We start from the raw sequence: 12640 nt of genomic DNA, 5'->3' as shown, positions 1-12640 counted from the left end.
TTTTTCTTTTTGCATCACTTCCGCTGTAGAACGGAAATAGGTCATGACAGTTTTGGTGGGGTTAAAGTGCGTAAGCTAGCATAGAGCAATTATTGTATTGGAGATATCGAGGAATGCAAATAAAATGACTGTTGGTTTGTGTGAAGTGTTGAAAAGAACTTATTCTATGCATCGAGTGTTGAAAGATTAAAATGGAGGCAGATTATCAGCCAGTTAATGCGGCAGTGACAGGTAGGCGCTGAAGTGTGTGAAGATTTTTGGGGGGCGCACTTGGGGGAGAAATAATATAAATATTGTGTTCCTTCTTTCAAACTAATTGTTTTGCCCAGCGCAAGTATTTACTTATAGTTACGCAATGATTTGGTTTTTGACAACTGTGGTTATCATATGTGCCTTGGTAAAAAAAAGTTGTGGGTTTGTAGGTTTGTTGTCAGTTCAGCCCACAAGATTATGAGGAAATGATATTTGTTTACTTCATTTACGATATTTAGCTCAAGGCTATTCTAATTCAGGGGGTAGTAATATTGTTACGAAAGATTAGAGTGTAAATATCACCATGTGGTGGTAGTATGTGCGTGGGAGGTGATAGTTCTACCTTCTGATTGCATGTGTCCTAGTCATCTAAGGATGAAAGTATCCATTAATATACCATTTCCTTATTGACTTGCAAGATGATATTGTGAATTCCATGTTTTTAGGGCACCAAAAAACATTTCGCTGGTTCGGATATAATTTTTAATCAGGCAGAGTTCCTCTTTGACTATTTCAACACAAATGTTTGACAAGGGTTCAACTATTGTATGTCATATAATGATCCAAAGTAAGTTCTAGATGGGGTCAATTTTTGCACTATTTCCTTTCTCGTGTGTATGTGTGCCCAATATTTTTTATACCAAAATAATGATAAACAAAACTCCCAACAGCTGCAAATTTTCAGTTTAACATGATCCATGATTTGCATGGATTTCTGCAACATGTAAGAGATTCATTGGTATAAACGTAGGTACTACTTTACTATAAGCGAGACACCTAGAAATAATTTTTTTCACACTTTTTTACATTGCTAACATACTATTCTGCATTGCGGAACATTTCTTTAGGTGAAATAATGAATTTCTAACAAAAATAATGTCTATTTCTTATATTAACGAGTACTTACTGTTCTTCCTTATTTCCACACACAATATGGCGAAAACTTACCCCTTCACCATGTGTTGTGCCAGTGTTTTGTCGATTTGGAGTGTGCATGCAGTGTTGCAACCTTGTTCACAGAAGAATACCTAAATTAAAAAAAATTAAAAACACCACAAAAAAAAGTTCAATTTTTGACATCTCTCTCTCTCTCCCCTTAGAAATAGAGAGGGAGAAAGAGAAAGAGAGGGGGAGGAGTAATTATGAAACCATTGACGTTAGCCCCAAAAACCATCCACGGGTAGCCACAAAAACCATTGACGTTAGCCCCAAAAATTCACCATAGCTCCATGAACCATCGCGGGGACAAGGTATACCTACGAGGTTAGGTTAGGTTCCATTAGCACTCATTTCGTTGAATTTAGCATATACGGACAACATCGGTTTTTCCTGATGAAAGAAAATGCACGTAATTCTTTTGAATTTTAACTTTCCACTTTCTGCATTCCACTTCTTTCTTCAAGATTCCGTGTTGAATTACAAATTCCATGGCATTTCCACACCCGGCAACAACTTCACGACGCATCCTCGACACGTCATCTTGTGGCGATAACACGGCGTGGTTTGAAACACTGACTACGGGATTTACGTTATCTAACACATGGAACATTGGGTAAATGTTTACTATCCTTCGGACACCTATAACTTCTGAGTTTCGTCAATTTTTGACATTTGTACTTACCTATCTGCTTCCCGGATCATTTTTTTTACGTATATTCACGTTTTTTTGATCAATTTTTTTTTATTTAAGAAAAGTGTTTTTGTAACTGAAGAACGTATGTTTCCGCAAATGGTTTGTGGGGCTATGTGTCAATGGTTCATGGGCCTATGCGAGAATGGTGTGTGGGGCTACGCATATTCTTTTTCGAAACCAATTTTTAACTATTGTATCCTATTGTGACCCTACCTAACCTAACCTTACCGGAAATGGTTCGTGGGGCTATGCATCAATGGTTGAATTTCCGCTATGAAACATTCCCACATCACACAATACACCTTCCAGATGTTAGACAATACTACAGGAACTTATTACCTTAAGTAGTTTCTTCTGTAGAAATGAAGAAATCTGTCCGAAGGATAGTAAACTAGTACCGAACATTGTGCTCTCGTGCAGAAAGCAAATGGCGGCAGCAGCATTATCGTGTTGGAAAGAGATTTTCATAGAAAACCACATGCGTTCTCATTAAAATGGATCAAAACAACATTCCCGAACTTCAACAATGCTACAGAAAATGATTTGTGTAAGTACTTTCTCCTGTAAATTTGAAGAAATCCGTCTCACCTGTAGTAAAGTGTTACCAAATCTGCAGTTAAAAATTGGCGGTCACGTCTAGAAATTGCAAAATTACGTGAAGTTCGTTATTTGTTAAGCTGTCTGAGAAAATGGCATCTTGCATAAGGTGGAAAAAATGTTTGGTACTAATTTACTATTCTTCGGACTGATTTCTTCATTTTTACAGAAGAAACTACTTACCATAGTAAGTTTCTGTAGCATTGTCTAAAATCGGAAAGGTGTTTTGTGTCATGGGGGAGTATGATAGGGGAAATTCATGTTCTTTGTTGAAAATTAATTGTCCGATGGGGAATAGCCTTTGGTGCGTACACCTTCGTACATCATCAAGCTTCGTGATTGTGTTTTGTTCATGTTCATTGGGTATCCAGTGTTTTGAACTGTCTATGTTTGCAACGAAAGTTAGAAACATGATGTGTCGTGGATGCGTGGTGAAATTCGTACCAGGTGTGGAAAATCCAGTGGATTTTTTAATTTAATTGAACACGGGATTGTGAAGAAAGGAAAGGAATGTCGAAAATGTGGCAGTGGGTTGTGAGTATATGCCTAATATGACGTGTTGTGGATCCGTGGTGAAATTCAGGTAAATTTTCTGTATCCTGGAAACGTGGGGGCTCATTTGGGGGCAGGTGACTCTGGCCAATTTCTAACATGCCTTTAACATAGACTCTACAGAGAAAGCCGGAGCAGAGGCGGGGCTGCGGTAGGTCAATTACCCCAGGTGCGGAGCCCGGAATCGGTGGGAAATTTGGACTCAAAATTTCAAATTAAAAGAATTTTTTAGTTTAAATTTCCCAGCGATTCTAGGAAGGATAGCCTAAAAACCATTCATGGAAAGCACCATGAAAAATTACAATTTTCTTCGTAAAACAATGCGAAAATTTTTAAAAAAAAATAGATCAGATGAGGTTTGTTCATGGGTATTTGTTGGATTCCGAAGGTTGAAACACTGCATAATGAATGAAAATAGACAAAACACAAGCATGACGCATGATTATGTAGGAAGGTGTACGCGCCATATTGTGTCTCAGGCAAGCGAAAAGACTACGAGAGAGAAATACTCGTAATGTGAAAAATTGCAATTACTTTGATCAAATAAACGTCAATACACCTTAAGGAGTGTTCCGCGAAGCAAATAGGTAAGTACGAATGTCTAAAATTGATGAAACGAAGAAGTTATAGGTGTCCGACAAATAGTAAATTTTTACCATATGTTTTCTTGTTTCTTCATATGTGTAGCTACCATGTACACAAAGTTGTCAGCATACAAAATATTCAGGCACCTTGCTTAAGGTTTATGCTGTACTTGGTACAGGACTGCTGAACATTTCAGGGCTCATACTAGTGTGCGTATGTGCATATTTTGTGTTAGAAAGTAAATAAGATCTTTGAGGAGCATGTGATATAAAATAAAAAGGTAAAGTGCTCCCTTGTGCTTAGCACCACGCCATGAAGGCGTATAGGGGGTGTGATCCGGTCGTGAGTAAGGGTTATGTGATCAGCATCATGCCCCTGACCACCTTTACTCCCCCAGGGTTTACCCCAGGTACCCATGTTATTCGACGCTGGGTGAGCACCGGGGATGCTTACAATGTTAGAAAAGTTCCCGGATTTGAACCGGCCGGGATCGAAACTGGGTACTTTAGCATGGTATTCAGACACGTTACCAACTGAGCCATGTGATATACCTTCAATAAACACATTGAGAGCATCAATAAAACACATGATATAGAGATGCAAGATCGACATGTGACCATGAAGGGCAGTAGAAGATATGGGCTTCTCATACCATACTATATAGAATAATTAGACAAACAATGGAACATGAGAAAATTAACCCCACAATGGGTACCCAGAATGTTGACCATCACAATAGCGATAAGAGGGCTTTTCTTTTTGGGCAACATTCAAGAGACTTTCAGATGGACAAATGAATATTTCTTGACAGATTTGTTACAATGTATGAGTAGTGGCTCCCTCACTCTGACCCCAAAACCAAACTTCAAAGTGAGGCAGGGCATGAAATTTCAAGTTTGAAATCAGTCGCCGGACTAAAATCTTTGGTCGCCACTATTTTATATTAAATAATAAAAATATGAGCAATTATTAAAAAGTTAGGAATTAATGTTTGTGTAGCGCTGTCATCTGCACTGAAGTACCACTTATCAATCGCAGCTGCTGGGTCAAACTCTGACAGGGAGGAAAGGGGGGGGGGGGGTCCGTTTACGGAAACTCATCCAGGGTCTCAGTCTTCAGAGAGTTCCTGTAAGTAGTCTTGAGTCTGTTGTGACAGCTGAAACCTCCTTCACATGAGACTGTGCTCACTGGTAGAACAGCACAAAATGTCAAAATGTGGAGCAAATTGGGGAATCTTGCTGAACACTCTGCACTGTGGATCGGCACTGTGGATCTTCTCCAGCATCTGATTCAAAGCTGGAGAAGGAAACAAAAGTTTGTATTCTGTCCACTCTGCTGACAGAACATCCATTTTCTCATTATAAAGGCTCGGGTTCAAGTACATGTAGAGCTTCTTCATTTCTTCTATCCCAAACTGAAGAATATTTTCTTTGGGAGGCCAACACAAGGTGTCAAAAACAATCACATCTGTTGACATAGACGGCAATCTTTCTGTGATGTACACCTTCGCATTGTTAATTAAGTTTCCTCTAACAGTCTGAAACTTTTGCACATCCCTGATCTTCCCTGAAATGGATACATGGTCCAAGAAATCTTGTTCGCTTGGTCCAACATTAGATTCCAGGTCAGCCAAAACTGAAATACAGTGTTCAATTCTTATTTTCAGAGATGAAATCAAAAGATCCTTATTTTGTAGTGCCACGCTTAAAGGGTTCAATTTCCCATAGAAATCCAAAATGAAGTACAGAAGCTTAACAAATTTAAATTGCTTCAAACTTTTCAGCAAATCCTTAGCTTTAGCGCCATCATTGTCTTTTCTAAGGGCCACCTGTTCAAGATGGGTCACAACAGCTTTCCATGATTGCAAGAGAGCTCTTATTGCACGTTCTTTTGCTGGCTAACCACCTAATAGTGTGGATATCACTCAGTTTTAGAATTTCTTCTATAACTTCTGCCGTTTCTCTCAAGAGGTGAAGTCTTGAGGCGTGTTTGACACACATTTGAAACAACGGAAAATTTTAGTCGCTAGCCCAAAACTTTTGGTTGCCAAAGGCGACCGGAAATTTCGCGCCCTGAAGTAAGTGGTCCACACCCCTAAGAAATTCAAGGTGGTGGTATCATCAATGTAATGCTGTCTGGTTTGTTGGGATGCAAAAGGTGTTAGAGCCCAACACATATATTTCTGCCGTGCGATGCGCGACACAACTCAAGAAGCAGTGTTGCTAATGGAGCAGATAGAAAAATTACTGCAGTGCGCCGATGCGCAGCTGTTCCGTACAAGAAAATTAGAGAATTCAGGTCTATCTAACGTTGAGTTTTAAACGTCATGCCTTATACCAGGACTAGGATTAATATGTAGTAACAATTGACTTTGTATGTAGCTACATACATATGGACTAAAAATTTGCAAAATATGGACTAACACATACGTAAATGTGTTACCAAAAATGCTGCAAAGAAGACTTCTTCATAGTGATTCCTTATTTGAGTGATTTCAAACAAAATACACACTTTATTATTTTTAATTGCATTAATGCACTGGTGGCATTCTAACTGTTCACTCCCAAAATCCGTCTACACTGGTACAGAACTGCAACGACAGATAATACATAACCGTCACTACCACTGCTTTGAGAACTATAGTGGAAACGCAAGGAAAGACACCTGCACAGAACCTCATCCCGCTGGGGGTTGGGGAAAAGGACAGGGGGAAGGAGCCTTGAGCGTGGCCAACGTCAGTGTTGCCAGACCTATTGATTTATCAGGAGAATTCCATAATAAACTATTGCTATGGCACCTCCAACGGCCTGCTCAAAAACACGTTTCCTGCTCATCTTACTTAAACATGGAGGGGAGAGATAGAGTGGAACTCCACTTAGCCATGAAAAGTGCTGTTTGAACTGTGAAATTATGCCAAACGATACTTAATTGTGATAGGACATTATTATTATTTTATTACTATTACTACATTACTATTTTTAGAAAATCTATTTCTATTTTAGTTACTTTATGTCGCTTTTGTGTGTCTACAGGTAAGTACGACAATATGGATGAATGAAAAACTGATGAAATGGATGAAGTGACACAAACACAGTGAAATGTCCTTGCCTTACTAGGTAGAGACACTGACTTCGTAGCATGGGCAAATATACAGGTATGTGTATGTACATACATACATACATACATATACATATGTATGTAATATATGTAAAACACAGGAATAGGATCAGAAAATGTGCCAAATGGGCGGATAAATACAAATGATGAAGACAGTAAACACTTACTACACAAAGAGAAATAATTCTATATTTCGCGATCTGAGTCGCATTTTCAAGGTAGAAGGAAGAAAGATCGGCATCACATGGAGTAGAGGCACATAATACTGACCGTAGCGTCTCTACGATCAGTGTTGCCAGAAACAGTTGATAGATAACAAAAGAGTACTTTAATCAGTGTTTACTGTAAGATGGGTGGGTAGTTTCGTGGAGAAGAGGAAAGGGTTACTGGTTGGCTAGGGTGAGTCAGGGGGTATAGTGGCGTGCATGCCTGCTATATAGGCCCTTTCCCTTCGCCTGCGGAAAGATGTGTCAGAGTGGGGGTTAAAAGATGGATGATGGCATCACAGAAGCAGTTATTGAAGGTGGTGTTATGCCTGTTGGTGTGGATGGCAACTGTGAAATCGGAGTTTTGGGTGGAGGAACGGTGATTATTAATCCTTAGGTTCAAGGGGGTGGAGGTTTTGCTTAAGTAGAAGTTGCCGCAGATTTGGCAGACGAGGGTGTAAATTAGGTTGGATGAGTGGCAGGTGCCCTTAGGGTGAAGGTTGAACTCACATGCCACTGTGGGGATAAGGAGGGTGGGGGAGGTGATAAGTATGGGGCAGGTCTTGCATCTCGGTTTGTTGCACCTGTGAGCTGGGGGGAGTGGTGTGGAAGGGGTGGGAGTATTTCGGATCAAGATGTTTTGGAGGTTGGGGGGCGACGGAAGACGACCCTTGGTTTATCCCGAAAGATGTCCCTGGTGTCAGGAACACTGTGCAGGATGGGGAGGAGGGAGTGGAGGGTATGTCTGATTGTCGTGATGGGGGAGGGGGTATTGGGTGATCAGAGTTGGAGGGTTGGTTTTGGGTTGTTTGGTGCAGTTGTGGGAGGTGGCTCTAGTGATTTGTTTGTTGATGAGTTTGGAGGGGTGGCCACGGTTGGTTAGGGCTTGGTGCAGGCGTAGGTTGTAGTTTTGGTGGGATGAAGGGGAAGAGTTGAGGTGCTGGTCTCTGAGAGCAAGGGAAAATGGGATGGCTTTTTTGGTGTGGTAGGGGTGTGAGCTGGAGTAGTGGAGATACTGGAGGTGGTTGGTCGGTTTGATGTCTATGGAAGTTTCCAAGTGGTCTCCCGCAATGTGGATGTCCACATCTAGGAAGGTCACTTGGTCTTTGGAGTGGAACCAGGTGAATTTGAGGGTAGTGAAGTCGTTCAGTTGGTTTAGGAATGTAGTGAGGGAGGGTTCGCCATGTGTCCAGAGGAGTGTGTGTGTGTGTGTACATATTCACACACACGCGCGCATACATACAATGTATATATATTGAATGCAGCAACATAGAGGCAGCATAACTAACAAATAATGCATGTGAGTGTTAATAACAAGAAATTTGCTAGATAAACTTTCATCGACTTGAAAATACTTAATTTTCTATCCATAATATACTATTCTTAAATACTTAATTTTATACAAAATTATATAGCGGCATGGCCTTCCAGAAGGAAATGCAAGGATAGTCGCCACCCCCTCCCCCCCTATCTGGAAAATGAATGTTGACATAAAAGTACCTATTATTTCAGATGTATGAGTTGATTTCAGTCACAGTAATTTACATCCATTATTATAATAGGGATGTCAGAACGTGATAATTTCAAACTCAAGTTGCGTTTTCTGAGAGGCAACATTATTACGGGGTAATATGCTTCGTTTACCCACCTGATAAAAATACATTGTTTCCCCCCCTCGCTGGAAAAAATCTGTTGACGTCCCCTTTCCCCCAGTGGGCATGTCTATGGAACTCCCCCCCCTGCCCCCGAGAATGTCGTTCATCCACTACTATTAGATCATCGGATTTTGTAACAGATCGGGTTTCCCAAGGAACAATCTCCTGATTTTTCAAGTCTGACCGGGCAACACTGCCCCGAGCACAGATAAGGGCAGGGAAGATGCGCGAACGATTTTGACGCAAGGTTTTTTTCCTTGTGGTCGAGCTATAATAACATGCAAACGTGTTAAACCGCGACAATTGGACCACAACACTCCTCCTCAAGCAGTATTATTGCCTGTCTGTGATCGGCGACAGTCGGTTGCCTTTGTTGTACATTTACAAACGATGCCGGCTTCCACAACAATAACAAGTACATATACTGCCACTAGACGATAAGCTGCACGGCTATTTTTTTTTATATATAGCTATGAACTTGTCACCCATCAAAGCATGGTAATTTTAACACAGAAAACAATATGCATCGCATTAAGCAGCAAAAATGACAGCTTCCTCTATGCAATTTCTACAAGAACACGTGCTTATGGAGCCACATAATTTATTTCCTTTGGACAATTCCAAAATTATGAAATTTGAACAATTTGTGAATTTCCCGAGCTTGGCTATGCAAGGTTTTTGATTTCAACTTTGACAGAACTGGAGGCATTATGGAATTTAACATTCATTAATGCACACACGCAATACACGCAGACAACGTCAAACTGGTTAAATACTTAGTATAAAATAAAAATATCGTGCTTCCAATCCAACAAAACTCACTTTAACTGCCGTTCTCCTTCGGTGACAGAAATAGTGCTTCATTATTACAGTTGGCAACACTAGTTACTAGCTAGCCAATGAACATGCACTGCATAAAAGAAGCAACCACTACATCATGCTATATTGCCACATTACTGTCCCTGCCGAACGGTGTGAATCGGGAGCTGGAGCGCTATTCAATTGTTTTCAATGATGTTTGCGCGAGTGTGTCCAGGAATGGAAGGACAATATGGCAACAATGGCAAAGTTTGACGAGCAGCGTAGAACACGTGATGCTTACTATGCTGGCTTAATTATAAAATTATGTGCTGCTATCAAGGAGAAACGTCATGGAAAATTGAGGCGGGATCTCCTTCATTACAAAAATACTCTCAGTCGCAGGGTTTGTGTTGCAGTCACTAGAATTAATAATTTGCTTTGAATTGCTTGAACAACCTGCTTATTCACCATATGTGGCACTGTTGGACTATACACTGTTCCCAAAACTGAAACACCTGTGTGGGAACTGACTTTCATTGGATAATTACTAAATAGAGGCAGCAGATAGGTCAGGGCGCGAAATTTCCGGTCGCCAGGTCGCCATTGGCTGAAACTTTGAAGTTAGATCTAGTGAAGAAAATAAAGAAAAGTACATACATCACCCTTCTGATTGCGGATCCACAGATAGAGAGTCAGTCGAGCATGCAAATGTGTATGTTCAATACGTGGATGCAATTGATGGTTACATCAAAGAGGACATTTTAGGAGTAATAGAGCTCCCAAACGCTACTTCTGCTGGTCACTTCACAGCCATAACTGATTATTTAGTATTTAGATTGGGCAATAGGTTCAAATAAATACAGAAACAAGTATTACATTGTAGGCTTGGGTACTGATGGTGCAGCAAATATGGTCGGGCACAAATCAGGATTGGGTGTGCAAATGAAAAATATTTGTAATAAAATTATAAATATTCACTGCCTTGCACACCGTTTGCAGTTAGCTGTGTTGGAGTTAATATCTTAGAGCATTTGATTCCGTGATTAGGAATATTTTTCAGTTTTATCATGGCTCTGCTAAAGACTTCACCTCTTGAGAGAAACGGCAGAAGTTATAGGAGAAGAAATTCTAAAACTGAATGATATCCACGCTATTAGGTTGTTAGCCAGCAAAGAAAGTGCTGTAAGAGATCTCTTGCAATCATGGAAAGCTGTTGTGACCCATGGAAAAGGCAATGAAAGTACTAAACCTAAGGGTTTGCTGAAAAGTTTGAAGCAATTTAAATTTGTTAAGCTTCTGTACTTCCTTTTGGATTTTTAGATGAAGCTGAACCCTTTAAGCGTGGCACTACAAAATAAGAGTCTTTTGATTTCATCTCTGAAAATAAGAATTGACCACTGTATTTCAGTTTTGGCTGACCTGGAATCTAATGTTGGACCAAGCAAACAAGATTTCTTGGACCATGCATTCATTTCAGGAAAGATCAGGGATGTGCAGCTCACAAACATTCAAAATAGAGAGCAAGAGTTTCAGACTGTTAGAGGAAACTTAATTAACAATGAGAAGGTGTACATCACAGAAGATTGCAATCTATATCAACATATGTGATTGCATCTCTGCAGGTTTTCGACAACTTGGGTTGGCCTCCCAAAGAAAATATTCTTCAGTTTGGGATAGAAGAAATAAAGAAGCTCTACATGTACTTGAACCCGAGCCTTTATAATGAGAAAATGGATGTTCTGTTAGCAGAGTGGACAGAATACGAACTTTTGTTTTCTTCTCTGACTTTGAATCAGATGCTGGAGAAGATTCACAGTGAGGAGTGTTCAGCAAGATTCCCCAATTTGCTCCAGATTTTGAGCTTCATGTGTGAGAGGTTTCAGCTGTTACAACAGACTCAACACTATTTACAGGAACTCTCTAAAGACTGAGACACTGGATGATTTGCTCAGAGTTTCTGTAAATGAACCCCCCCCCCCCTCCGTCAGTGTTTGAACCAGCAGTTGCGATAGTTAAGTGGTACTTCAGTGCTGAATGACAGCGCTACATAAACATTCATTCCTAAGGTATGTTCTTTTTAATAATTGCTCATATTTGTATTATTTATAAATATAAAATAGTGGCGACCAAAGATTTTAGTCCGGCGACTGACTTCAAACTTGAAATTTCATGCCCTGAGATAGGTGATTTGCAGAGGTTGGACAATGCCTGGGACAACTGCATCAAACTTCAAGAAATCACGTTAAGAAATGAGGTAAAAGTATTGTACTTTTCCTTACAAAAGGATCATCAGGACCAACCATTGTATACTTATGTTGCAGCATTATAAGACACTCAATGCCATTTATTACCTTAGTAAACTACACAGGGATAAAATATTGTAAGGGTGCAGTTATATTACTAACAACATACAATGTATGCATGTTCATATTTACAATCTCTCTTCGAGCTAATGAAGCGTTAATAATGTATTGAAGCTTACAATGAAAACAAAAATAAAATTTGTTCATCTATTATGATGTCCTTGTTTGTGCTGAGTTACTGTTTACTGCCTAAATTTAAATGCTTGATAAGGAGTTGATATCCATACAATTTGTTTTTAATAAACACTTGCATTGTTTCTAGTGGCCTTTTTCAGTATTGAGAGCTGGGGTGAAAAATGGTCTAAAATAGTTATCCCCTTTATCATTTCATAATTCATCCCCTTTGTTGAGATTGATCTGGTGATATAAATATTCAAGTAATAAAATAATAATATAAATGACAAAAATCAAATGTTTCCAAGAGTTTATTTTTCTTGCAAAACAAAAGATGACATTGGAAGAACATCAATTATCAAAGTGCAATTCTCTATTCACTGTGTTTTGGAGGATGCATCAACGACTTGCGATTTCTCCATGAGTTGCCACTCCTCCTTTTCAATAGCAAGGACAGCATGATACGGTAGCCTACCATGTAGCATTCTGTTGCAAGCAAGACTTTTAAAAGTATTTCAGACATGAAAAGGTTCTTTCACATGCTGCACTTGAAACTGGGATTGTTACAGAGATTACAACTAGTTTGTGAACTTTGCTAAATGCCAATTTATACTTTATTAGAAAATCAACCAAATCCATTAAGTGTAATACTTTTGCTCACCTTCTTTGCTATAGTTAAATGGATATATTGGCTAGTGGTGGAGTAACGAATTATCTTGAGGGAAGAAAGAGTGGATGACCACATCTTAGGTTCCTTGATTTTTT

The 12640-nt window shown here is 39.6% G+C and overlaps 1 protein-coding gene across 2 annotated transcripts in view; it reads left to right on the top strand.

The window, feature by feature from the left end:
• The first annotated feature begins 41 nt into the window (after nucleotides 1–41).
• The window catches only part of RhoGAP68F (Rho GTPase activating protein at 68F), a 72108-nt gene continuing 59509 nt past the window's right edge, over nucleotides 42–12640 (top strand). For both annotated transcript variants that reach the window (XM_083126499.1, XM_083126497.1), the window contains exon 1: nucleotides 42–231. In XM_083126499.1, coding sequence (XP_082982625.1) covers nucleotides 192–231 — 40 coding nt within the window. In that variant the 5' untranslated portion in view covers nucleotides 42–191. The remainder of the gene's footprint in view (nucleotides 232–12640) is intronic.

This window comes from Lepisma saccharinum, chromosome 8 (assembly GCF_977018435.1).
Source record: "Lepisma saccharinum chromosome 8, izLepSacc3.1, whole genome shotgun sequence".
NCBI classification, from domain to species: Eukaryota; Metazoa; Arthropoda; class Insecta; order Zygentoma; family Lepismatidae; genus Lepisma; species Lepisma saccharinum.
Note: the sequence above shows the minus strand (reverse complement) of the source record. Positions and strands in the feature narration are given on the sequence as shown.